This window comes from Leucoraja erinacea, chromosome 22 (genome assembly GCF_028641065.1).
Source record: "Leucoraja erinacea ecotype New England chromosome 22, Leri_hhj_1, whole genome shotgun sequence".
Taxonomy (NCBI): domain Eukaryota; kingdom Metazoa; phylum Chordata; class Chondrichthyes; order Rajiformes; family Rajidae; genus Leucoraja; species Leucoraja erinaceus.
The window spans coordinates 14,101,004-14,125,485 of NC_073398.1; the positions used below are offsets into that span (position 1 = coordinate 14,101,004).

General features: G+C 42.0%; 1 protein-coding gene and 1 long non-coding RNA gene across 3 annotated transcripts in view; one reads left to right on the forward strand and one right to left on the reverse strand.

Moving 5' to 3' along the window:
- Positions 1-24,482, forward strand: part of tcp11l2 (t-complex 11, testis-specific-like 2) — a 36,787-nt gene that overhangs the window by 940 nt on the left and 11,365 nt on the right. The window contains exons 1-3 of one of the 2 annotated variants that reach the window (XM_055652955.1): positions 14,284-14,740; positions 17,683-17,849; positions 19,767-19,899. In XM_055652955.1, the coding sequence (XP_055508930.1) occupies positions 17,690-17,849; positions 19,767-19,899 (293 nt within the window). In that variant the 5' untranslated portion in view covers positions 14,284-14,740; positions 17,683-17,689. Of the gene's footprint in view, positions 1-14,283; positions 14,741-17,682; positions 17,850-19,766; positions 19,900-24,482 lie in introns of those variants that run through there. The other variant, XM_055652956.1, reaches the window with a different exon arrangement.
- On the reverse strand, positions 16,835-23,957 carry LOC129707728 (uncharacterized). The gene is made up of 3 exons (XR_008725227.1): positions 23,853-23,957; positions 21,728-21,773; positions 16,835-16,962 (listed from the first exon to the last, which is right to left on the reverse strand). It is a non-coding gene; the product is annotated as an uncharacterized LOC129707728 (long non-coding RNA).

A 24,482-nucleotide genomic window follows, 5' to 3' on the forward strand; every position in this document is an offset into this window, starting at 1 on the left:
CCGTACAACCTTTTGAGCCTAATTTGCCATACAATACGATTGTGACTGATCCTCTATTTTTTAGAGTCAACGAGCACAGGCCCTTCATCCCATCTCATTTATGCTGTTCAAGATGCCTATCAAAACTAGTCTCACTTGCCTGCATTTAACCCATATCCTCACAAACCTGTCCTATCAATGTATGCCATTTAAAAAAATATTTTATTATTGTACCTGCCTCCATCACTTCCCCAACCTTCTTTGTGAAAGAGTTGCCCCTCAACTTCCTATTAAATCTTTCCCCTCTCACCTTAAACCTGTGCATCTAGTTATTCATTATCCTATGTTTTTCTGGAACATCGGAAGGTGAGGGTTGACTCGATAGAAGTATTTAAAATTATGAGAGGCATCGATAGATGGAATCTTTTTCTCAGGATGGTAATGTCCAACACTAGAGGGCATAGCTATAAAGCGAGAAGGAAAATTTAATGGAGGTGTGCAAGGCAAGTTTTTTGCCTGGAATGGTGGTGCAAGCAGATATGATAGTGACGTTTAAGAGACTTTTAGATAGCCACATGGAACAGCAGGGAATAGAGTGATATGGATAATGTAGGCTGAACATTTTTGCTTTACTTGTGCTGTATTGTTATAGATTCTATATACCTTGGGGAAATGATTCTGTCCATTCACCCTATTTATTTCCTTCATGATTTTGTACACCTTTGCAAAATTAACCATTAGCCTCGTACATCCCAAGGAATAAAGCCCAAACTCTTCCAATAGCTCAGTCCCTAAAGTCCTGGCAACATCCTCGTAAATCTTTTCTGCATTACTTCCAGCTTAATGGCAACTTTCCTCTGGCAAGGTGACCAAAAATGAACACAATACTTCAAGTGCGACCTCACCAATGTCTTAGGAAACTGCATTAAAGATGTCTGTACTCATGTACAGATGAAGGCCAGCATGCCAAAAGATTTCTTCGCCACCCTGTCAACCAGTGGCACTCTTTCAACTATGTACTGGTACTCCAAAGCTCTCTGCCTATCAGTATTCCCAGGGCCCTAACATTCACTGTGAAAGTCCTACCTTGATTTGACTTTCCAAAATGCAACACCTTGAACTAAACTGAATTAAAACCCATTTGCCATTCCTCAGCTTACTTGCCTTACAGATCAAGATCACACTGTAATTCTTGATAATCTTATTCACTGATCCTTATGCTACTTCTTTCAGTGTTGTCTGCAAACTTACTAACCAAGCCTTGTACATTCTCATCCACATCTTCGATACAGATTATAATGGGCCCAGTACCAACCCCTGAGGCACACCATTAAACAAGAGCCTCCAGTTCATTACATAACCTCCCACTCTCATCCTCTGATTCCTAATAGCAAGCCAATTATATATACAATTAGCTAGCTCTCTGGATCCCATATGATTTAACCTTTCGGAGCAGCCTACTTTGTGGAACCTCATCAAAGGCTGTGCTGGTCCATGCAGACTATGTCTACCGTCCTGCTCTCACCAACCTTCTTGGTTACATTTTTTGAAAAAACAATCAAATTTGTGAGATATTCTCTCCCATAAAGCCATGCTGCCTATCCCTAATCAACCCCTTGTATTTCCAAGGATACGTACATCTTATCCCTCAGATTCCCTTCAGTAACTTGCCTACCACAGACGTTATGCTCATTGGTCTATAGTTTCAGGGCTTTTTTGCAGCCCTTCTTAAATCTTAAACATTCTTCACCTGCCATCCCACTCATGGCTAGTGATTATGCATATATCTCAGCCATGTCTCCCACAATTCCTTCAGTAACTTCCCACAACATTCTTGGACATACCTGATCAAACCCCAGATAATTATTTATTTGTATATGTTTTAAGATGTCCAGCACTTGTTCTTCTGTATTGCGGACTTACCCCGTTAACTTTCCCAAGCTTCCTAGTTTTCTTAGTCTGAAGAAGGGTTTTGGCCCGAAACGTTGCCTATTTCCTTCGCTCCATAGATGCTGCTGCACCCGCTGAGATTCTCCAGCATTTTTGTGTACCTTCCTAGTTTTCATGTCTTTCTCCACAGTAAAATAGAGGGGAAATATTAATTGAGGACCTCGCCAATCTCCTGCGACACCACACATAGATGTCCACTTTGTTTGAGGGCCTCTGTCCTCTCCATAGTTACTCTTTTTTCCTTAATATACTGATAAAATCTCTTTGGATTTTTCATAATCTATTCCACCAACGTTATCTCTTGCTCACTTTTTGCCTCTTTCTCCCTCTTTCCCCTCCCCTTCCCAGCTCTCCCACAGCCCACTGTCTCCGCCTCTTCCTTTCTTCTTGCCGCCCCCACATCTGTCTGAAAAGGGTCTTGACCCAAAACGCCACCTATTCCTTCGCTCCATAGATGCTGCCTCACCCCCTGAGCTTCTCCAGCATTTTTATCTACCTTCGATTTTTCCAGCATCTGCAGTTCTTCAACATAGTCATGGCTGATCTGTCCCAGATCTCATTTCCCTGGTCTCACAGCCCTCAATTCCCTGGTCTTTCAAAAATTGACCTCCCTCTGCTTTAACTACATAATGATCCACTCTGGGATAGGGAATTCCAGAGATTCACTGCCCCCTGCAAGTTGACATTTCTATACATCACATTTTTAAATGACTGGCACCTTATATTTAATCCAGACTCCTTCATTTGAGACACTCCTCCTCAAGAAAATAATGTTGGCATACAGACTGTGATGCTTTTGTGGTAGGCAAGATCTGACGAGGATTCTGAGGGATAAGGTATATATGCTTTTGGATATACAGTGGCTGAATAGGTATGGTCAGCAAGGTTTTGTACAAATAATGTTGATGCTGGTGAAGCCACACTTGGGGTATTGTGTTTTGTTTTGTGCGCCCTGTCTTCTTCTTTTGTTTCCATCTTCCATTTTTCAAATATTGACATCACTGTCATCGTCCATCCTGAAAAGGACGCAAGCTTCCGGCGACAATCAGTGGGAGCCATCACTTGTTGCAATAGACGATGGTGGTAGCTCAGGATACTTCCAGTTTCCAGCCCCGCAACGTGGACACCTGCTATGGAGCCTGTGCATCCCGTATAGCAAAGGTGCCATTGAACTGGAAATAATGCAGATAAGATTTACGAAGATTTTGTCAGGACTCGAGATTAGGAACTATAGGAAGAGGTTGGGTAGGCTAGGATTGTATTTCTTTGAACAAAGGAGGCTGAGGGTGATATTTTAGAGGTGCATAAAATCATGAGGGGAACAGATGGGGTGAATGCACACTCTTTTTCCCAGGATAGGAGAATCAAGAACTAGCGGGCATAGGTTTAAGGTGAGGGGGGGGAATTTCATAAGAACTTGAGAGGCAGACTTTTCACACAAGAGTGGGTATAAGATGTGAGTTGCCCAAGGAAGTAGTTGAGGCAAGTGCAATAACAACATTTAAAAGATATTGTTTAAAACATTTAAAAGTTAACAATATCTGATACATGGATAGGAAAAGTTTAGAGAGCTATGGGCCAAATATGAGTAAATAAGACTAGCTTAGATGGGGCATCTTGGCGGCTTGGACAAGTTGGGCTGAAGCATCTGTTTTCATGCTGTATGACTCTAAAACACATAGATATGGTGGGTAATCAGAATGATTTTTGTCCTTCTAAAAACAAGAGGGCATAGGTATAAGTTTTTTATTTTTTTATTTTTTTTTTTTTTAATTAGAAGTACGGTAAATTACAATACTACACAACACATATATCTTAATACATTTTTTGTACCGCTTCATTTTTTTTGAGCTTTAAGAAAAAGATAGAAGTAAAGAAAGTAAAGAAAGTGCGCAAGAGTCGTGAAGTGCAAGAGTGTTGGGAAAAGAAAGCCCCTTAGAAAAGAAGTTAGAGAAGGAAGTAAAGTGAGAAAGTAGACCCTAGAAAAGAAAGAAAAAGAAAATAGGAACAATTGCTCTATTATAACATTAAACTCCGCAGAAAGGGGACTACCAACCAAGTCTGTTTTTGTTGTTTTACCTCCCGTTACCAGGTCCTGATACCATTTATTTATTTATTTATTTTTTAAAATTACTATTGCACCTCATACTTGCATAGGTATAAGTTTAAAGGAATTGGTTCTCAAGGGGATTTGGAGGGAAAGTATTTTGCATAGAGCATGATTGATATCTGGAATTTGCTGCCAAAATGAGATTGTACAATCAGATACAATTACTATGTTTATTAGACAGACACTTGAAAAGGCAAGGAATAGGAAGATGTACAGATTGTAGACAAATAGTCAATGGTCAATCCCCAAATAGGATTAGAGAGGATGGTCAAAAGGATTGGCATGGATGTATTAAGCCAAAGGGCCCATTTCTGCACTAAGCATCTTTATTACTCTATAATTATCACACCTTTTACAATTAATAATCAAAAATGTTTGAATAAAATGACAATAACACAAATTTTGAAACCCTTGTGACTTTTCTCATTAGTTTCTTGCAATTACCATGATTTTTATCAGGGCAAGGTTGAAAAATCAGCAAATTAGGTGGCTACATTGTGGTCGGTGGGGGCGCTGCAATGGCGGCAGCCCTGTCAGCAGCGCGTTAGTTATTTTCAACTTTTTAAATTTTTTTTGTATGTTTTAAAGTATGTTTTTAATGTTTCTTTGTGTGTTTTGTGTGGGGGTGGTGTGGGGGGGTGAGGGGGAAACCGTTTTGGTCGCCTCCTCCAAGGAGAGGCGACTTTTTCCAGGTCGCCTCCCCCGTGGCCTAACAGTGAGGATCGGCGCGGCCTTTCCCAGAGACGCGCCCGGGGCTCGGGGCTCCGGCGGCGGGTGCAGCGTGGACTGTCAACGCGGAGTGGGCGAGCCCTCGCTGGGGCTCGCTGGAGGGGAGCGCTCCGTTTCGTTGCCCGCAGCAGCCGGCAGCCTGAAGCCGCGGTCTGGACAGTTCCAGCTGGCGCGGCGTCTACAGCCCGGGATCCCTCGGGGGGGACCCGGGGTAAGAGGAAGCCATCACTGCCGGCCCGCGGCCAACTTCTACCGCGGGCACGGCAGTGATGGACTTAATATTACCCCTGGAGGGGAGCTTCGCCTGCCGGCCATGCAGTCTGCGGTGCTTTTGGCTGCGACATGGAGGGAACTTTAAATCTTCGGCTGCCGGCCTGCGGCCTACACCAACTTAAAGCAAGTCTCCGGTGGGGAAGAGCCGACTCTGGACTTACCTGGACTCGTACCTTGTCCTTACCATCTGGACGCCCGCAGCGGCGGCTGCGGAGGGTTGAGGTCCCAACCACGGAGGAAAATGGAGGAGGACTGGCCAAATTGTGTGCCTTCCACCACAGTGATGAATGCTGTGGTGGATGTTTATGTTAAATTTTTATTGTGTTTTTGTGTGTGCTCTTTATCATTGTATCGCTGCTGACATATCCATTTCACTTGCACTTTTTGTGCAATGTGACAAATAAACCGTATTGTATTGTATTGTATTGTATTGTATTGTATTGTACATTGAAACAATTCTAATGTGTTGTCCTCCTGGCTCATTTGCACTGATGTTGCCTGCCTAAAACACCCCCCAACTCCTCCTCTAATGCTTGTCTTACTGATCAATGATTTAGAATGTTATTCTAACACTGCCATTATTGTGTAATCAGTGATGCAAAATGGAAGCAGGTAATTCTATAAGACAATCAGCAAATCAAGAAGCAATTAACCAAGTTATCGCAGATGAAGATTTAGCGCGACTTGCTGCAATCACAGAACACCAATACCAAACTGGAAGTGAGGGAATCCGAATCAGAAACATTACGAGGCAGGAGCTTTAGAATTCATTCTAAATGTGGTCAACGCTGGTAGGATACCCGAACAGAGCCAGGATTGCGCCTTCAGAATGCTATTCTCCATTATTGAATGCAGGACTCCTTGCCGTAACTGAGGAATAATAATCAATTAATTATTATGTCCATCAACCGGAGGGATGAGAACTGAAGATATAAGGTGATTAGTAAAAGGGATAATATGTATAAATATCATCAAGTGGGCATGCTATGGAATTCATTGCCATAAAGCTTGGTGTAAGCAGATTCAAAGAGGAATCAGATAGATATTTGAGGGAGGAAAAATTGCAGAACAGTGAGGAAAGAACTAGAGAATATACCTGTGTTTCTATACATGGTGCTATTTTTTTCCTAAAATATCCATCATGATATCCATCTTCACTGTATACGGCACCACCTATTTTAGTGTCATCTGCATACTTACCAATAATTCTCATTCTCATCCACATCGTTGTTACAGATGACAAACAGCAATGGGACCAGCACCTATCCCTAATGCACATCACGCACAAGGCCTCCAGTCCAAGAAACAGCATTCTATCACCACACTGAAGCCAATTATGCATCTGGTTAGTTATCCTATGCAATCTAACCACCCAGGGCAGATGCTTATCAAAGGCCTTCATGTAGTCCATATAGACTACATCTTAGGTGAAATGGTAGAGTTGCTGTCTTACAACAACAGAGATCTGGGTTTGATATTGACCATGGGTGCTGTTTTGTACGGATTTTATACATTCTCCCTGTCACCACGTGGGTTTCCTTTGGGTGCTCCAATTTCCTCCCATACTCCAAAGACGTATAAGTTTGAGGGTTAATTAGCTTCGGTAAAAATTGTGAATTTTCCCTGGTATGTAGGATAGTGCTAGTGTACCAGGTGATCGTTGGTCGACGCAGACTTGGTGGGCGTGTTTCTACCATCTATATCTGAAGTCCTAAAGTCCTTAGGCCCTGCCCTTACCAACCTTCTTGGTTAACTCTTCAAAAACCTTAAACAAATTCTGGAGACATGACCTCCAATGCACAAAACGTGCATTGGTTCAACCCCTAATCAATCCCTGGTTTTTCAAAAGCATGTATACCTTATCCCTTAGAATCCTCTCCAGTAACTTTCATGCTACAGATGTTAGGCTTACTGATCTATAGTTTACAGCCCTGGCTGCCCACGCCACCCTCCACCACCTTATAAATAAATTATCCTTTAGTGGACTGGCCAGCAGTAACTAACAGGATACCACAGGGATCAGTGCTTGTGGCTAAATATAAATTGATGATTTGGAAGAGGGAGCTAAATGTAATATTTCAAAAATTTGCTGGGTAGGATTGTGAATTGTGAGGAAGATGTAAAGAAACTTCAAGGTGATGTTGACAGAATGCGCAAGTGAGCAAAAAAATTGACAGATGCAGTTTAATGTGGATAAATGTGAAGTTATTGACTGGTGGGCTGGGAGATTGCAACCTTCACGTGGTCCGACAAATACAATCAACCTGGTGTGCACAATCAAATAAGATCAAATTGAATAAGTTGTCCTACAACTTTAGGCTGTGCACGCCATATGCAAGAAGAAGTTTCATTCTGGTAGGAAAAACAGAAAGAGTTTCATTATTTAACCGGTGTTAGATTGTGCAGCGTTGATGTACAACGAGACTTAGGTATTAATGTACACTACCGAAAACAAATATGAAGATAAAGCAAACAGTTAAGAATATAAATGGCCATTCATTGCATGAATTTGAGTAGGAGCAAGGATGTCATACTACAATTACACATAACCTTGGTGAGACCCAGCCAGCAGCTGTCTGTCTTTTCAGCGTTTTATTTTTATTTTTAGTTAGTTAAAGTGTTTTGTTTGGAGGTTTAGACTTTTTATATGTGGGGGGTGGGGGGGCGGGAAGGGGGAAACTACCTTTCAGGGTCCCTACCTGGTCGGAGAGGCAGCTTTTCTCCGGGCTGCAGCTTCGACCCGTCCTCGCGGCCTACCAGCGGGCCTGGAGCAGCGTTTCCTGTCGGGGACTGCCCAGAACCTCGGCTTTGGCGGCAGCACAGTGCTGGAGCACTATCATGGAGCGGAGCGGAGCGGGCGATGCCTTCCCCTGGTCGCCACGCTGGAGCTGGGACCACCGGGAACAACATCGCGGAGCTGCGGGACTGTGGAGCGACCAGCTGCGGGCGGCGGCGCTGAACTTTACACCGGGAGCCTGGGATCTCGCAACGAGATCACCAGTAGTGGAGCTCCAACCGGCGCGGCCTTGTCGGCTTCGGAAGCCGCGGCTTCCAGTACGGAGGCGGCCGTTCCAGGGTTCCCATGCCACTGTGAGGACTATCCCGACGCCGGAGCAACATCACCCGGCGAGAACGGCCAGGAACATCGGGCCTCCGTAGAGGCAACTGTGGAGGCCTCAATAGGCCCGACTATGGGTGAACTGGGGTTGGGGACTGGACTTTGTACCTTCCCTCATGGTGGGAGCCATTGTGGGGGGATGTTCTTTGTGTTTAAGACTCTCATTGGTGTTATGTCTGTATTTTTTTTGTGTGCTGCAAAATGGCAAAAAGCATTTCACTTCACTACACCTCGGTGTATGTGAATGTGACTAATAAAATACCTTTGATACCTTTGAGCAATTATGAGCAATTTTAATCTCATTATCTAAAATAAGGATTTGTGTGCTTGCTTTAAAGAAAGCACAGTGAAAGATGATCAGACATTTCTAGAATAGCAGAACTGCCATATGGGGAGAGATAGGTCGCCTGGGTTTCTATTTACTAGAGGTTAGAAGAATAAGATAGAATCTAATTAAAACCCATTGAATTTGAATGGGCCTAATGATAGGAGGGTGTTTTCCTGGGTGGTTGCACTGAACAAGAGATCTAAAGACAAGGAGGAAAATATTTAGGACTGTATTGAGGAGAGGTATCTTCACTCATAACCTATAGATTTTGGAACTGCAAAGGGATTTAGAGATAAAGCCATTAAATATATATTAAGGAGAAAAATACTTTTCAAGATCAAAAAACATATCAAAGGTCTAGGGAGAGAGTGGGAATATGGTTATTAGATGACTATGGTAGAGCAGGATCAAAGAGTCTAATGGCCTACTCCTGCTCCTATGTGTTGGTCTTTTTATGTTGTAACTGTGTAGCAGCAGTTATGCACATTCCATTTGGATGTTTTTCCCCAAGCAATGTCACATTCCCAATAAGGAAGCATTTGTACCTTTGGAAATTAAAAAAAATAAAGTGCCAGAGAAAAGGACAGAATGTTTTAACACTCTCATATGGAAACAAAATAATTTCTAGGCCTCTTTGTTCGCATTCCTTCAAACAGAATTCCCTCATGACAAAATAATAAAAACCTATTGTAGAAATCACAAACAAGATCCCTAGGGCCGATCATGAAAGTAAAAAGTCCTTCATTATCATTCTCAACCTTTCACGACCAGCCAGACCATGCTCTTACAATGCTTCACTGTGTGAAATCAAACCTATCTGATTGTAGACTTGTTCATCAAATTCCAGCCGGAGGATCAAATTTGTGATATATTCCATGACATTAAAGGAAGAATACTTGTGAATGGAACACAAAGGATTGACAAGCTGGATCAGTAATTATTTGGGAAGGTTAATTAAATGTTGGCCTTGCAAAGGATGTATTGTGTTTTGATGCAACACTGGTATATCTATACATAACTAAAGCTCTGATCTTGTTATCTTATCGTTGCGCGGTCATTCTATTTGCGCAAAAACGTTACGCGAGAGTTCTACGATTTTTCGTCAGCTTACTCACTGTTCTCCTGCGCTGCGATTGCACCAAGTTTCATTCCGATCGGCGGTCTAATGTAAACTTTAGCGAGGTTTAAAAATCTTAAAAACTGCACGTGCGCAGAACGATCTCCTCTCCTGCCGTTCAGCGCCGCGTGGATTGGTCTTTTCTCCTATCACTCCGCGGGACGGTCCGCCCCTTCCTGCACCATCACATCTTTACTGGAGCGGTGGATGACCGGCGGAGGTTTCCAACTAGACACAATTTCTGGAGGGACTGGAAACAGCCCGGCCCGGGAAATGTCGCTAAACGGAAAGCGGAGAATCTGATCTCAGCGGACGAGAGCGACCAGCGGTCCAGCAATCAGCGACCGCCGTGAGTCCGCTCCTGATCCTACCCCTCTGGTCCGCCTCGCTGGCTCCTGCCCGCTTCCCTGTGATACCCCCCACAACCCCCGTATTTTCTCCGAGCTCTCTCCCCCCACCCTCACAAAACCCCCCGCCCACACCCCCCCCCCCCCCCCCCCCCCGCTCACAACCCCCTCTCCCCCGCCCACACACCTGCCCCCCACACAACCCCCCCCCCGCCCCCACACAGCCCCAACCCACCCACCACGACCACACCCCCCTTTTCCCCACACACACCCCCCTCCCCCGCATCCCCCCTCCCCACACAGCCCTCCTCCCCCACATCACCCCACACACACCCACTCCCGCACACATACACCCCTCCCCCACACATACCACCCTCCCTCCCACACATAGACCCGCCCACACATCCCCTCCCACACCGGTGTGGGCCGAAGGGCCTGGTTTCCAGGGCTAGTATGGACATTGTGGGCTGAATGGATTCTTGGATCCACAATGTCCATACTAGTCACTCAGGCCTGGTGGGCTGGCAGCTCAGTCACTCAGGCCTGGTGGGCTGGCAGCTCAGTCACTCAGGCCTGGTGGGCTGGCAGCTCAGTCACTCAGGCCTGGTGGGCTGGCAGCACAGAAACTGCCAGAAATTCTGCCCAAAACAGGTGAGAGACTGTGTGAGAGAAGGAGGAGAGGGTGGAGAATCAATTTTAGACATTTTTCATCATTTTCTGCAGATCACAGCAATGAAGGAGGAAAGTCTATCCTGGCCTGGATCTCACAGGGAGCAAATGAAGGGAGGGAGAAAAATACTGGGGTGAGGTTTAATACGTGCAGGGGGAATACTTACTGATGGGCCGAAGGGGCTCTTTAAAAACAAATCTGAGTGAAATCTCAGTGAAAGGCACTTTTTCTGGACTTTTCCTGGTCTGGCACAGGGCCAAAATGCTCCTCCTGGGCTAATACGGGCATTTGGGGCAAAAGGAACGTTTCTCGTCTAATAGGGGCCTTGTGGGCGGAAATTAGTGGTTTCAGGCAGGCCAAACAACTCATTTCATTTCATTTCCAATTGCATTGCATTGGCCAAGCCAAACAGCTGATTGCATTTTCACTTCATTTCCATTGCCACTGCAGTTTCAAGCACATGGCAGGGTCAAGCCAAACAGCTCATTGCATTTTCACTTCATTTCCATTGCCATTGCAGTTTCAAGCACAGGGCAGACCAACCAACTCATTTCATTTTCATTAAGGGCTAACAAATAATTTGTTCAAGTACATTGCATACTTCAGTATTCTGTAGTTTCCCAGCTCAGACAGAGAGTCGTGACCTCTCCATTGCCATCTTGCAGACAGACTGAGCCACGCCCACAATTCCGGGTTTCATAGCCCCCCCCCCTCCCACTGGAAGGGGCGTGGCCTTCATGGCGGTGATTGACAGGATAGAGAATCTCAAGATTTTTTAAACACTAATAAGTCTTTTACTTTTCATCGATGGGAAAATTCATCGGGGCTTACGCAGCGGAATAGGACTCTGAGAAAGATGGCCAAAAAATTACAGCCATATGTGGTAGCGTTTTTTCTAAAATAAAGCACAGTGCAAACAGGAAGTGGTCAAGATGAGACCTTTGATTATATGGATTTCTTACCTAGGGCTGTGCAGAGAAATTCACCAGATTGATTTTTATAATATTAATGAAGTTATGTGTGAAAAGAGATTGATAGGTTGGGTCTATATTCACTGGCGTTCAGAAGAATCACTGAGCTTATTGAAATACATAAGATTCTGAGTGCATTTGACAGAATGGATGCTGAGAGGGTGTTATGCCAGTGATGTTATCTACAATAAGAGGACATATTAGTCCTTCAAATTAATGACTCAATTTAAATCAGAGATCAGGAAGTGGTGTTTCCTTTTCCCAGAAGGGTCATGATTCTTTGGATTCTTTATTTCCGGGGGTTGTAGAGTCAGAGTCATTGAAAATTTTCAATGAGGGATGTGGATTGACAGATATTTAAAACTACCGGGTAGTCAAGTGGAGAGAAGGCAGATTGGTGGTGTTGAAGCTAAGACTGGATCAGCCAAGACCTATTGAAGTCACTGACTCCTATATGTAATCCTACTTGATTTCAATTGTCGAGATCCCAAGCTCTAGAAATGTACGTCCCAGCAGTCTTCATCATATAGAATGCTTCTATATCTAAACGTCTGGTTACTTGCCATATTTCCTTATTATCAAATTTGCTTTGGTTGTGCAGTGAAGTATCTTATTGTAGTCTACTAATGAAATGCACATTCTGCTGTTGGCTGCAGAGTTGTTTCAGACAATAGACAATAGGTGCAGGAGTAGGCCATTTTGCCACTCGAGCCAGCACCGCCATTCAATGTGGTCATGGCTGATCATCCACAATCATTCCTGCCTTCTCCCCATATCCCCCGACTCTGCTATCTTTAAGAGCCCTATCAAGCTCTTGGTTCTTGGTTTCTTGGTCCTCCAAAATATTCCAAATGGAATTTAAACTGGAGGTGGTGAAGGGAGAGCTTAAGCCAGAAAGGGTTATTGGGAAGATAGATCTACTTTAAATTTAGTTGCATCTGGTTGGGTAACTATAGTAGGGTGGAGATTATTCCATGCTTTAATTGTGCGGGAGAAGAACGAATTGCTGTACACATCTGACTTTGTAGCTGGGATCACAAATTGCATCGAATGCCCTCGTCTGCTCCTAATTGGTTTGGGTTTGGTGTAGGTCTTGTAATCTATGTCGAGCTGACTATTTAACATTTTGTAAAAACAGGTCAAACGGTGAGCTTCACGTCGCTTCTTGGAGAGGGTTCCACCCCAGAGAATTCAGAAGTTTGGTGACACTTGCTTCTCTCTCATAGGTGTTAGTAACAAATCGAGCTGCCTGTCTTTGGACACGTTCGATGGAAGAAATGTTTTTATTTGTGTATGGGTCCCATGTTGCAACTGCGTAGTCCAAATGAGGTCTAACGAGGGTGAAGTATAGCTTCTCCTTGACAGAAGTTGAACAATGATGAAAGTTGCACCTCAGAAAGTTTAGGACACCTGTTGCTTTCACCGTTGCATGATGAGTCTGACCATTCCAACGCAGATCATTCTGCAATTTGATGCCAAGATACTTGGTTTGTTTGGATTCTTCAAGGGTGGCACCAAGTATATTGTAAGATGTTTCGCCTGGATTCCTCTTTCTGGTGACACGCATGGTGTCTCTTGAAAGTATCCAGAGAACTGGCCTCCACCGCCCTGAGGCAGAGAAGTTGGACAGAAATTGCACCCACAAGTCTTACTCATGATAGCATGAAAACTACTAGATTGTTGTAAAAACTCATCAGGGTCACTTCTGTCCTTCAGGAATTGAAATCTGCTATGCTGACTTTGCTGAGTTCATTTGGCCTACCAGACCCTCGCCATGTGATTGGCTGTTGAATGCCCTCTGAAATGGAATACCAAACCGTAGATATGCCATTTCAAGGGGATGGTCCTTGCACTCATTGTCCACATGACCAAGATTCGAGTGGCTACTGGAAATGCCCTGAAGCCAGTATTTTTCCAAAGAAACCACCATGCTGCGATTGGCTTAGTGCCATCGCAAAAATAATGGCATGAAAATGTCGCAAACATGTAAGAAAAAATACTGAATCTCTGCAGACGGAAGCGTTATTTTTAGTTAAACAGTGGATGTATTGTGTGGCGTTTGTATCCCAGTGCCTTCAAATGGCGGAGTGCAGTATGTTTCACCAGAATAAGCATTTGAAATAATTAAAAATAGACGTGTGTTCGAATTGAACGAATGGTATTGCTCAGGATACAGTGAAAACAACTAGAATACTTCCTTAGCGAAGGAGTACACATTATAGGGTTCCGTCGATGAGTTTTGCATATTTATCACGAACTCGTTTCTGGACTAATACAATTATGACATTTAAACCAAGGGTTTACTGAAAGGTTGTACACGATGTCGCGCTCAAAACGGGGAGTGGGCAATAATCGTTGGTGAAACATTAGAATGACAAACGTTTGGTGCAGCATCATAGCATGGATTCGACTGTTTGGAAGCGTCGGTGGGCGGAGAGGAGAATTGCAAAGCAGCATAGACGCTTTTCTAGGCACTAGACGCTGGCAAGCGTGGCTGCCTGCTGGTTGCTAGCCTCTTTTCTGTTCAAAAATAATTGGACAATACTGCAAGAGTTTGGTGGTTACTATGGAGCCGCCGCCGCCAGCCTCTCCCGTCATGTGACAATGTAACGTTTTAACAGCGCGTCATGTCCGTAAACAAACAGGCAGAGCTCACAAACTCTTGTACCGCGGGAGAGGGGGGGAAATTGCTGCACAACAACTGCTCTGTCCGGAAAGAAGACGGTGTTCGCGGGAATGATGCATCGGTTTACGCAATGTAAAACCAATACAAGTGACCGACGGACCTTCTAGCCGCGTGGTGACATTGAACATGCGGAGACGGACAACGGAATGACTGGCAACCTCCCTGCGAGCGGGGTGGACACGCCGGCTCCCGGGCTGTTGATAAATAGCAGTGCGGCCGCTGCCCCTCCAGCTGCTGGCGGAGCCCTTTAACTGTGTGTGACAGCCGCAGCTCAATCCTGCTGGTGTACACACCCGCTGCATCCAACCCAGCATCGGCCCGGCGCTGCTGAACTCCGACAACAACATTATTCACCCGCTACCTCCAGAGTCTGTAGCCTCGAAGGGTTTATGCATGGGCTGCCCTTTTTGGATTGCTCGAAAAATAAAAAATAAACATTCGGGCCAGGAGCTAGCTCATAAGGTGGGTCTGTTTTGGAAGGAGGAAGTCATTCACATTACCCCCTTCTCCCCTGTGAAGTTCACAGGTTGATTTGTCCTCCCTGGGCTGCTTGCATAGTTGTATTGTTTTTTTCCACGGAGGGCTTGGAGGTCATGTTTTGATCGCTCTGATCACATGTGTGCTTGCGTGACGTGTTCGGGAGCTTAAAGCTGAACATCAACTCTCCGGAGCGACCCATCTATGGCGGTCATACACTGAGTGCAAGAATAGCTTTCTTAGTACTGGTTTATAGGGAGTTCACTAACTTCTATACGGAATATTCTGATGCTGTTTATACTTCCGGCTTGGGAGTTATCGCCACAATTCCAAGTTGGCTTCTCGATAATAAACTCCTTGAGGCAGTTTGGCGGCGCTCAAGTATTCGGCGAGTTACAGTTGACTGAAGTTGTGTTTTTAAAGCGTTAACTATAAATGTTATGCATGATCCTGTAAAATAAATCCTATTGCCTGACATAGAGGGTGGTGTAATTCAGTGTGAAGTGCATTTACTGTATCACACACTACGTACAATTACTCTGATCAGAGTTAAAATCAAAAGGTTTTATTAGAGTTATTAAGATTTCGGTAAAATGTAATGACAGTTGCGATCAAGTGTGGAATAACCCCCCCTCCCCCCGTCGTGGTTATGATCGGCGGGGAGGGATAATCCGATCAGGGTGCTGAAATATATTCACGTTCCCGTGTTAAAGTCATACGTTATTTATATTTTTATATTATAAATAATATTCTATAAGCGTACAATTACACTCTTCTACCAATGCCGATACCACAGCATTGTAACAAGGAGAAAATACGCGCGGTCACAATTGTCATAAACAGTAACACGTGCCTCATAATTCATTTTTAATTCTTATGTTGATGAGAGGAAGCGCCTGTAAATGCTTAATTTGCCATCCCTAATTCACTTTCTGTTCCGTCGAATCTTACTGTTTTACTCAATTGCCTTCAAAGACATGTAATTTAAATGAATAAGGATGAAATGTGAAAACATTTCACCCTGGGAAAACGTTCCACAACTGTTTGGGATATTAATGGGGAAGTTTAAACCAAAAATCGCCACTCCAGTAGCTTACAATTGTAAGATTCAAATGATAAACTATTGATCTAGTTTTAACAATGGGTTAATATTTTTCATCATGACCTGATGAAAGCCTATTGCCTAAAGCATTGTGGCTATTTGATTGAGTTATGAGATGGTCTTTTAAAAGATGGGCAAAAAGTCAGTAGGTAGCCTAAAAAGCCATAACATTCAATGTCTGCTTGCTGATATCCCTACTATTTATCCTATCGAGTTCAGTTGCAATGTACTCCATGCCTGTGAGCTTGGCAGAGAAAGATATGGCAGGGTCCATTTCTGATTGCTGTTCATTGATCCTTTTTGCATATGCAGATTTTGATCAAACACACAATGGCATACAATCATGATGACAAAATGGTTTAATTGAGAATACAGTCTGATTTGTTTTGATCCTTTTAGGATCATTGTTTAGTGATAATGTTCGTGTGTGACTGATGCTTGATGAACTATACATGGTAGATAAAATTTGAAGAAAATTTAATATTGTCACGAGTCAAGAGTTTTATTGGCATATGTCCCAGATAGAACAATGAAATTCTTACTATTGAGATTTGAATACATGAAATGCACTGTCATCTAGTAAGAATTTGTTTCCACAATGCTTTAAAGGGTGGCAAGTCTGGCTTATGTCTGGAAAAGGGAAGATACTGTGTGCAGAATATAGTTCTCAGCATTGCAGTGCATCAGTACCATAGACAAAGTCCAGTGTCCACAATGGGGTAGATAGAGGTGAATCAGACATCCCGACAGATTCTGCCTGATATGGTGCATGTGTAGAAGTTTGTAAGAGTCACTGAAGATTAACTAAATTTCCTCATTATCCTCAGGACGGTGTTGGTATGCCGCCTTGGTTGGTGCTTCAATGTGGTTGGGCCATTACATATCATTGGTATTATTAATGCCAAGGAACCACCTGAAGCTCTCAACCATTTCCACTTCCACACCCTTGCTGCTGATTGGGGCCCTGCTCCCTGAAGTCGATAACCAAATCCTTCATCTTGCTGACATTAGGCGAGAGGTTATTCCTGACACCATGTCATGAAGTTGTCTATCTCCTTCCTGTAATCTTTCTTGTCATCGTTTGTGATTCAGTGCAGTGTGTCATCTGCAAACGAGAAGATTATGCAACAAGTCTTGAGGGTGAGGGGAGGGGGTGGGGGTTGGCAATGGACAAAACAAGGAATAGGATGAATATGAATATTGGAAGATAAGGTGGCAGTGAGAATGCTACAATAAGAGTTTCCAATACTACACCTCTATTTTTCCATATGAGCACCACCTTAGGAATTTAATTAGTTTGTCAAAGAAAGTATTGTTTTGCTTTTTTTGTATTCTTTGATTTTTCATTGCAATTCTCCACAATTTCTTCCTTACGCTCTACCCCTATTTACTCAGTTCAAGTTGTGTTTTTGATTTTTGTTTTTGGACTGAATTCTGTTTTTAATTTGTGTTTCTGTGATGTCTTTATTGTTTATTTTATTCTGATTATATGTTTATATTCCTGTTAACCTATGTAAGGTGTCCTTGAGATGTCTGAAAGGCGCCCAATAAATAAACTTTTTTTAAAAATTAACAAAAAAGTTTTAATGCTTTTGGATTTATTGCCCTAATTTCCTAAAATGAGCATTATTTCTGGTTGAGCAGTGCACAATTAACCCCTGGCATTTGTCTCTTCCGCGTCGCTTGTCTAGATGGTCATTTAATTTGAATGATGGAATGTTTGTGCTCACAAAATCCTATTCAAACAGGAAAAGATGATTCCAAAAATCATATGATCTGTTTGGTAGAAAATGGATTTCCATGTTGGCACATTTTGTTTTCACAGAGAGAAGATGCCTTTCAGTAATGAGAAACATTCCTTGAATGATGAATCATTGAACAGTGATGCTGAATCTTGTGAGCGGTCAGATAGTGTCAATTCTTCTAGTGACTATGAAAATGTTCGACAAAGCTTCAGCAGTGATTCTTCCAGCAAGCCAAGCTCACCAGCCTGTAGGTTTTTTTTACATTTTCAAATGTAATCTGTGATGGACAATAATGTTTCTGAAGTCAACATCCTTCACATTTCTGGGTTTAAAGTATATTTGCTGTGCATGACAAGCTTAAAACATGTTTCATTATGTTTATGTCTGAATAGTGTTGTCAAGTACAAGAGATCAGTCGAGTGTCTGCAAAAGTCACCAAAATAATCAATTGGCATGTTCTTATGTTCCCACTGTTGGGCAGGGCTCTGTTATTTTGATCAATACAATTAGATTTGAGGGTTTAGATTGTAACAAATCCAGGAGCAGGGTATTTGAGTTTTAACTCGTATTGAGATACTGGGACTAAAGAAATAATGTAATAATTTTGGATTGTTTTGAGATCTGTATTCTTCTGCCATGTCCATTCTTCAGTGTTCAGTTGACTGAGTGGACGATGCTCAGCATTATTGATGGGATGTTATCATTGCACTGATGGTAATTTAACCTTTCTTCAATGTTTGTTTAAAATTATTTGATTCTCCATCGCTTCTTAAATTGTAAGGTGAATAGTCTTTATCAAAGGCCTATGGCTAATGACTACATTACAGAGTTGATGTGAATACTTAACAGAAATTACTATAATTCTTTCAATATAAACTACTGTGTTTATTGATCTGAGGATGCTGTACATCAAATTAGGAACTTCTTATTACAAGTAAAGACTTTATTAACAGAGGTATGTCACACTTTACCAGAGGTTCCAGAGACCAGCATTGCTATCACAATTTCACGTTCACCTTCCATGTCAAATGAAATATTCAAGGGAATGACAGAGCAATGTTCAAGTCCATACTAGCAGGATCAATGTTTTTCCACCAATTAGAAAAATATTTAGGTTTTTTTTCTTATTCATTTATCCTATCTCATAATTACCAATCATTAATGCTGGAAGAATGTTGTTACATTTCACAAAATTAATAACTGCCCAGTACCAGCTGTACTTCTGCACTGTGTATTTGAAAGTCAGTGCGCAGATATGTTCTTAAACAAAATTGAAAAATCTGAAATTGTCAATAAGCTTTCAACCATTTTACCACGAAATGAGAGTCACAAAAACACATTTTAAAGATAATTGAAGAATTCAGATGCAGAATCAATATAGATGGAGGAAAGAAGACCAACAATTTGGACTATTTCTGTTGCCCATTATTCTCAAGTTTAAAATACTAACTCTTCATTTTTAAGGCTATTTCCATCATACCTTCTTAAATTTGAGTCCAAGGTGATACCTGAAAAATTGAGTCAATTTTCCTTCTGCTTTTGAACCATGGCTTCAAAAGAGCATCTTGTCTAGGACATTTGTTTCTTCTTGTGTGTGTGCTTGCCTCACTAAATAGAATTATTAATCTTGTGAAATATAACAGCATTTTTCCAACATTAATGATTCATAATTATGTGATAGGTTGAATTGTCTTTAATCATTTATCCAAGATTTCTTTATAATTGGTGGGAAACCATTGATCTTGCCAGTGTGGGCTTGAACTTTGCTCCCTCATTCCCTTGATTACTCCATTTTACAGCGAAGGTGAACATTCAATAATAATATTTACTGTTTCCTGAGTGGTGATCCAGTTTTGTGCTACCGGTCAACATGTAAAGAATAAAGATCTGTACATTTATGCATGTAATCTTGTATATATTATCAGATGGCAGTAAAATTTTATTTATTTATGTGAGGGGGTTCAAGAACAATCCCGATTTGTATTGTGGGTAGGTACATGTGTGGTTTGAATCATGCGTGTTCGTCTTTAACTGGATGTTGAATTTATATTGAATCGATGGTGTGAGAAAACTATTCCCACACAGAATTATAATTAAGAAGTTGTGTGCTTATACTGAAAAATGGCCTGTGTACAGACAGTTTTCTTTTTGTTTATTCCCGCAGCAAGCCCTCCTAAAATGGTTTCTTTTGATGATCTAATAGAAACTGCAAATGGATTGTCAAAATTGACTCTGGCTCATGAAATAGTTATGAACAGCAACTTTCAAATGAAATCAATTGATCTTCCTCCACAAAGGTAAGATACGTTTCTAAGATATGATAATAAAGTATCATTCATTTATTGTTAGATTGGTGAATGTATAAACATAGGACTGACATGTCGCACCTAAGATATAAATTATCTTTGTTCAAAGTGATTTATTTTAATAAACATCTGCCACATTTGCCTACATTGATACATTTTTTCAGATGCAAAAGAACTTTTGAGAGTCAGCGCAGCTCGATGACTTCTTAATCATACTGCGTCCATTCCTTTGTTCTGAATTCAGTTCTAACAAAAATCATGTATGGTTTTAGAATGTCATGATTTTAAAAAAGCTTCCGTAAAAATATGCCATGAATTTCAGTTTGCAATGTCACTGATCGTGATCTCAAATGTTGCTAAGTATTTAACAGTTGAGAAAGAAATAGTGAACTTTTCTGTTGTTCCAAGACAGATATTTTACTTCACTCAAGATCAGAAATATATTTGTGCTGCATTTGCTTTATAACTGGATTGCTGTATTATCGACAGATCAATTGATGGTACATTGGATTCCCTGTGAACTAGGCAAGAATCACATTTTAGTTTTCATGGTTAATAATTTCTTTAAGTGCACCTATCCCCTAAATAATACATAATACTTTCAAAAACTTAAAAGGTGTGAAGTAATATTTCTAGACTAAAATGAGTTGACAGTTAATTATTATATCTCTCATGATAAGATAATTTGGAAATAGATTGAAGGCTATTGCCAGAAATGTGCCCGCTGGCGTTCATGATCCAAGAGGCTACAATATGCTAAGATCACTTGATATTTGAGTTTGGGATGGCATATTAGGTTTGCATTTAGCTAGCAGTTTGGCTGTATAAGACCACAGCTTGCAGAAATAGCACTTTGAATATATGCATAAAAAAACTATAATTCATTGTTTTTAATTAAAATAAATTTTGTTTATTTTATGTGACTTCATTTTGAACTGTAATCTTTGCTGGAGCTAAATACTATTTCACATAAGAGAATTAAACCTGTTTCATTTTATTCACCATTATTTTTTTTAAAAGAATAGAATATAAATCTAAAACATTCTAGAAAATCAGTTTTTTATTTAATTTCCCTATGATGCACCTCAGCTGGTTTAAAACTTAAACATTAAAAGATGGCACTCTTTTCTCTCTAAAATCTCAAAATAATGGCCACATTATGATTTGACTCCTTATTCTGAATATGGACGGTGAGAAATGATTTTCCCTATCTTTATATTACTAAAAGTCTGATCTTGACTACTTCCTGTTCTGTATATTGATTTTAGAAAAACCGCTGCCACTTACGGCTGTGATTTTTAGCCATCTTACTCGGAGTCCCCCTCCGCTGCACAGGTCATGAGGATTTTTCCCATCGATGAAAACTAAAAGAGTTATTGGTGTTTAAAAAATGTTGAGATTCTCTCTCCTGAAGGCTACGCCCCTTCCGGAGGGACTATAAAACCCGGAAATGTTGAGTGCCTCAGTCAGTCTCTGCAAAATGGGGGAGCGAGAGGGTCACGTCTCTCAGTCTAAGCTGTGCATAACACTGAACACATGTCTACTAAACTGTGAGTGGTTTTACTGACCTGTCAGTGCCCTTAATATAGTTTGGAAATGCTAAAGCTGTGTTGCCTTTAATTTGGAAATGGTAAAGCTGTGGTTCCTTTGGTTTGGAAATGCTAAAGCTGTGTTGCCTAATTAAAGTTGCCTTGCCTAATTAAAGTTGCCTTGCCCTCTATACGATTAAAAGTTTAATCTTGACCACTTCCTGTTTGTGCTTTACATTGATTTTAGAAAAATTGCTACCACATACGGCTGTGATGTTTGGTCAACTTACTCAGAGTCCCCCTCCGCTCATCAGGTGCTGAAGAGTTTTCCCATCGCTGAAAAATAAAAGAGTTATTAGTGTTTTTTAAATGTTGAGATTCTCTCTCCTGTCAATCATGCCATGAAGGCCATGCCCCTTCTGGTGGGAGGGACTATAAAACCCAGAAGTGTGGGTATGGCTCAGTCTCTGCAAGATGGAGGATGGAGAGGTCACGACTCGCTGTCTTTAGTGGCCTTGCACCCAGCTTGAAATTGTATGAAACTGCACTTGAATTTGGTGGCCTTGCACCCTGCTTGAAGTGGTAAGAAACTGCACTTGCCAGCGCAACAGGCTTGAGTGACTGAGCCGCCAGCCCAATAAACCATTCGGCCCACAATGTCCATACTAGCCTTCTGGAAACCAGTCCCTTCAGACCACAACACCCATGCTAGTGCTCCAGAAAGTCCCCCCACCCACTGGCCACCAATATTGGAATTGGTGGAGAGGTGGAATATTGCGTTGGGGGACCAGCCATGTGATGCTGGGACCCAATGGGTCCCACTTAGTCTAGTACAGTATTAAAATTAAGACAAGTTTGGAAGAGGATGCGTAGAACACCCAAGAACTCATTCCTGTTAGTTAAAAGCATGATTAAATGCACCCCAATCATATACATGTGTGATGTGTAAGATCAGAAGATATCTTTCATCCTGACACTGTTTGGAAGAAAATAGTTCACTGATTGGTGTTGAAGACTTAAAAGCTACCTCCGGTCAGCAGGACACGGGTTACGATGTCTGCTGTCCACAAGATGCAAAGAGCTAGATCAATAGGCTGGTATTGAAAAAAATCTCCCCATCAGCACCTTAAACAACCAGTAAGGACAAACTCATCTTGTATGATCATTGGTACAACAGTATCTCTAACATCCCTTGATTCCTTCAATACTTCTTCCAAAAAGACACAACAAAGTTTAGATTGATCATGAGAAATAAAGTTGGAATAGATGCCAATTAGTGACACGTTGCTTTGCACGTTGTTGATGTGAAGCCTGGAGACTTCCTGGAATCCAGAGTTTATGGTGAGAATTGCTGTAAATGTGTAGAAGCTTGGTTATTTTTTGTATGGCCCGAGATTATTCGGCAGTTTTAAGGCATTTGCTAACTGCTGTAGTAGAGATTTGAAGTTGTGAGCTCCTGTTTGTTAATCTAATACCTGCTACACTATCCTATCAGTGGTCTCTTAATTTAGACCATTAAAAAGAGAGTTGACTGTATTTATAGTATATCATTCCTTTTTATAGAAGCTTACGTAAATAAGTTTTACTTGGTACAAAGCCAGCAGATGCTGAGGATTAAATATCTCCTCTTTCTGATGACCTTTTTGGGCTTGGCCATTGGGTAAACATGATACAGTCTCTGCAACATTCTTCTGGTAGGTAGCAGGGTGTCCACAAAGTTAAAATAATTAGAGTTAGATGAATAAATATAGGGCTATTCTCAAGGGATTATGACCAGCATCAATCTATCTGTTTCTTTAGGTTGGAATACCACTGATAAAATTATTGGAAATGTTGCTGAGATGATTAGACCTAATCACGAATTGGTTACATTGCAGGAGTTGAAACATCCCGAGATTGATTTATTATTTTAACTGTCCACTTTCCTATGTGATGCTGTTGCTTCTTCTTGCATTAGCGCGCTTTCACTCCTGGGGTGTATTCCAAGAGTCTTGCATTAATAAACTGCTCTTTCATTACATTTCACTTTGTTTTCAGCTAATAAACACAATATCACAGGAAACAGACTTTATTGTTAATAGGACTGCCAATTATTCCTTTCAGGCTTGACCAACTTTTTATAAATCTAGAAAGAGAATAAGCACTGTGTGTACACCTATTGGCAAAGTAGCTGTAAACAGGATGCACAATTAACATTGCCCATCAAGTAATGTCAGACCTGCTTACCATTTTGAGTATCTTCTGATTTTATAAAGCAATCAAGATTTGTTTCATTTATTTGAAGTAACATTTGTTTCTGGTACCTTTTTCTTCTGCGATATTTTAATGTGTCAAATGGTGTCAAAATGTACTATGAAATTGAAACTTTTTTAAACAAAACTTCTTGCAATAAAGAAAAAACACAATCCTACTTACAGATGGCACACTATCCCTGAAAGTTAATTGTTTACATGCCAAGATCTTGTTTTACACCAGGGGTCGGGAACCTTGTTCTGCATAGGGGCCAGGATGAATGTCTGTGAGCGGATGGCGGGCCACATCTATCATGTGTACCCATGGATCCCGCTCCGGATGGCAGGCATTAAATCACGTGTTTGCATAGATCCTGCCCCTTCGAGGACGCCACACGAAGCACTGGCCCCTAGTTACGGGCGCTCACGAACATGGCGCACCTACGGACCATTGCCTTGGCTCTATCCTGAAGGCGATGGCTTAAATATCACACTCATTCATCCCCGGCCAATTGACAACCCTGCTCCCGACAGTGAAGCCCAGACACAGAAGTTGCGTGGCCATGCCGGTGGCTTTGCACAGGATGCGGTACAGCCAGATCACGGCGCTCGTCGGCGACTGGCCGCGCTCACTGGCTCCCCATTGCGGCCGCCAGCGCAGGCTTCCTTGCATCTTTGCGTCACTGTGCCTGGGCTCCACGGCCTGGAGCCCGGGTGGAGGAGCTGGCCTCACGCAGGACGATGGGCAGCAGGATTGAATTCGTCTTTTTCACAGTGTTTCACCCGACCCTCGGTCCGAAAATTACCTTCCAGG